The 2,022-nt window shown below is 29.7% G+C and overlaps 1 protein-coding gene across 1 annotated transcript in view; it reads right to left on the reverse strand.

Moving 5' to 3' along the window:
- Positions 1 to 248: 248 nt before the first annotated feature.
- The window catches only part of LOC108689549 (COX assembly mitochondrial protein homolog), a 1,919-nt gene continuing 145 nt past the window's right edge, over positions 249 to 2,022 (reverse strand). The window contains exons 2-4 of the mRNA XM_018196354.1: positions 1,457 to 1,640; positions 1,061 to 1,165; positions 249 to 553 (exon numbers count right to left, since the gene is read on the reverse strand). Coding sequence (XP_018051843.1) covers positions 342 to 553; positions 1,061 to 1,165; positions 1,457 to 1,514 — 375 coding nt within the window. The 5' untranslated portion in view covers positions 1,515 to 1,640 and the 3' untranslated portion in view covers positions 249 to 341. The remainder of the gene's footprint in view (positions 554 to 1,060; positions 1,166 to 1,456; positions 1,641 to 2,022) is intronic.

The following is a 2,022-nucleotide window of genomic DNA, read 5'->3' on the forward strand; positions in this document are numbered from 1 at the left end:
ACTCGTTGAGAATATTTTGATTGTACTACAATATATAGAATACTATTTTACACTGCCATACAACAAGTAGAAGCAATAGAAAGCAACAATTTAAAACAGTTTACTATGTAGACAATTACAATGTAAAAATCAACTTCAATGCAAAAATCAAAATCAATATAATTTTAACTTTCAATAATTCGTTTTCAGCTTTATTAAAGCAATCTTTAAGCAATTTTTAAAGCTTTTTTTTATTGTAGAATTGTTGGTAGATCAATCACAGATGTTACATCTAAAAAGTTAAGTGAAAAACACAATCTCGCTAATATTTTTGTACAATTGCCAATTCATTATCTATATGTTCACATTGATGAGCTCTTCAGTGTAATGTTTTTTTTCTTGGGAATACCAGTTTTTCTAAATTCACTCCTTTCCTCCAGGTATTGCTCTGTGCATTCTTTAATAAAGTCTTGATTATAGTACCATTTTTCCATGCAGGCCTTCATCTTATCATTTTCTTTCCTACATTTTATGACATGCAGTAGACCAGAATGGATACAGCAATCGTGGAATTCTAAGAAAAAGAAGATGTTTACTACATTTGACTCTCGCTAGCGCAAAGCCAAGTAATAAAATAACATTATTTGTTGTCATTTTGATTATGATGAGGGGAGGGAACCATAAATTTGAAAAACAAAAATAATTAAATCTGTTTAAATAGACTATGCTTAATAAGTATTTACAAGAAATTAATTTTGAAAAAGAAGAAAGAATTGGAGGCTTATATTATAGGAAGATTTTCTGAAAATCTCCAAGCTAATACTATAAATTTGAGTTTTTTCAATTTAAAAAATCAATTTTAAAAGAAAATAAAGTAAATTAAATATATGAATTTTTTTATTCATTTGCTGGTAATTAATTAAAAATAATAAAACAAGCCCAATAATCCATATTATTTGACTATACCCTCCCTTCCAGATTCAAAAGTCTTAAACAAAATCCTACAGTCATGACAACAAATAATGCGCTTTAGGAATGCACTCAAATAATTTATTCAGATAAATTTATCCAGATAAATTACCTTTGACCTCGTTGACACACTTTTCGGATTTGGTTTTCTCTCGCATCAACTTGGGTATCAACACATCTTTCTCTACCTTTCTTAAACTTTTATCGTTAGGATCACCTAAAATAAATATAAAATAAACATAAAATATTTTGACATTCCGAAAGAAGGAGAGATCATGAGACCCCAGTGAATATGTGAATTGCTGAATAAGAAATACTTATTTTTTTATTGTCAGCAAATTTCAGACTTCGAATACGAAGAGTATAAAGATACCGTCGCCGGTTGCGCTTAACTCTCTCTGTCGGGATTAAAAACTCTAACCTGTCATCAATAGTTCTCGATATTCCGCAACCGGCGACAAAGTTACTTCCCCACTTCATGCCGCGAAAAACGCAATAAAAAGATTACCTAGTCCCTTCGGTCCCCCGCTAAATTTCGACGAAAACACTGAGTAATCCTCTTTCATGCTGTCGGAGCTTTTGGAGCAGATAAAAATATCTTTATATGGGTGCACTACATTAAAAGATTTTTCACTTCCATCACTTATCCGCGTTCATCACACGTGTATCAAACCACGTGACTCTTTCTCTCTCTGTCATGACAGATTCGTACTTAAATATAACAAAAGACATTTTCGCTTGTTTCTTTAAGTAAATGTTTTCGAAACCTTTACGATAAAAGTTATAAAATAATATTTTAAATAAAGTTTAACTTTTTATATCTTTTATCAGTTTATTGATTACTTAGAAAAAGAAAAGTCGATTTTTCTTGGGAAAGAATTTTTATTTTTATTTTTTACTTTTAATGCGTAAAAAAAATAAAAGCTCAAAATCGCGGGAAAAGAACAGCATGCATTTCCATGCGAGTTTCTTGTGAGTCGAGAGGACCAAGAGAAACAATAAACGATTTAAAAAAAAAATAAAACAAAAATCTAGAATAAAATATAATACACAGTAAAATGTAATATAATACAA

The sequence above is a fragment of the Atta colombica genome, unplaced genomic scaffold, assembly GCF_001594045.1.
Source record: "Atta colombica isolate Treedump-2 unplaced genomic scaffold, Acol1.0 scaffold27, whole genome shotgun sequence".
NCBI classification, from domain to species: Eukaryota; Metazoa; Arthropoda; class Insecta; order Hymenoptera; family Formicidae; genus Atta; species Atta colombica.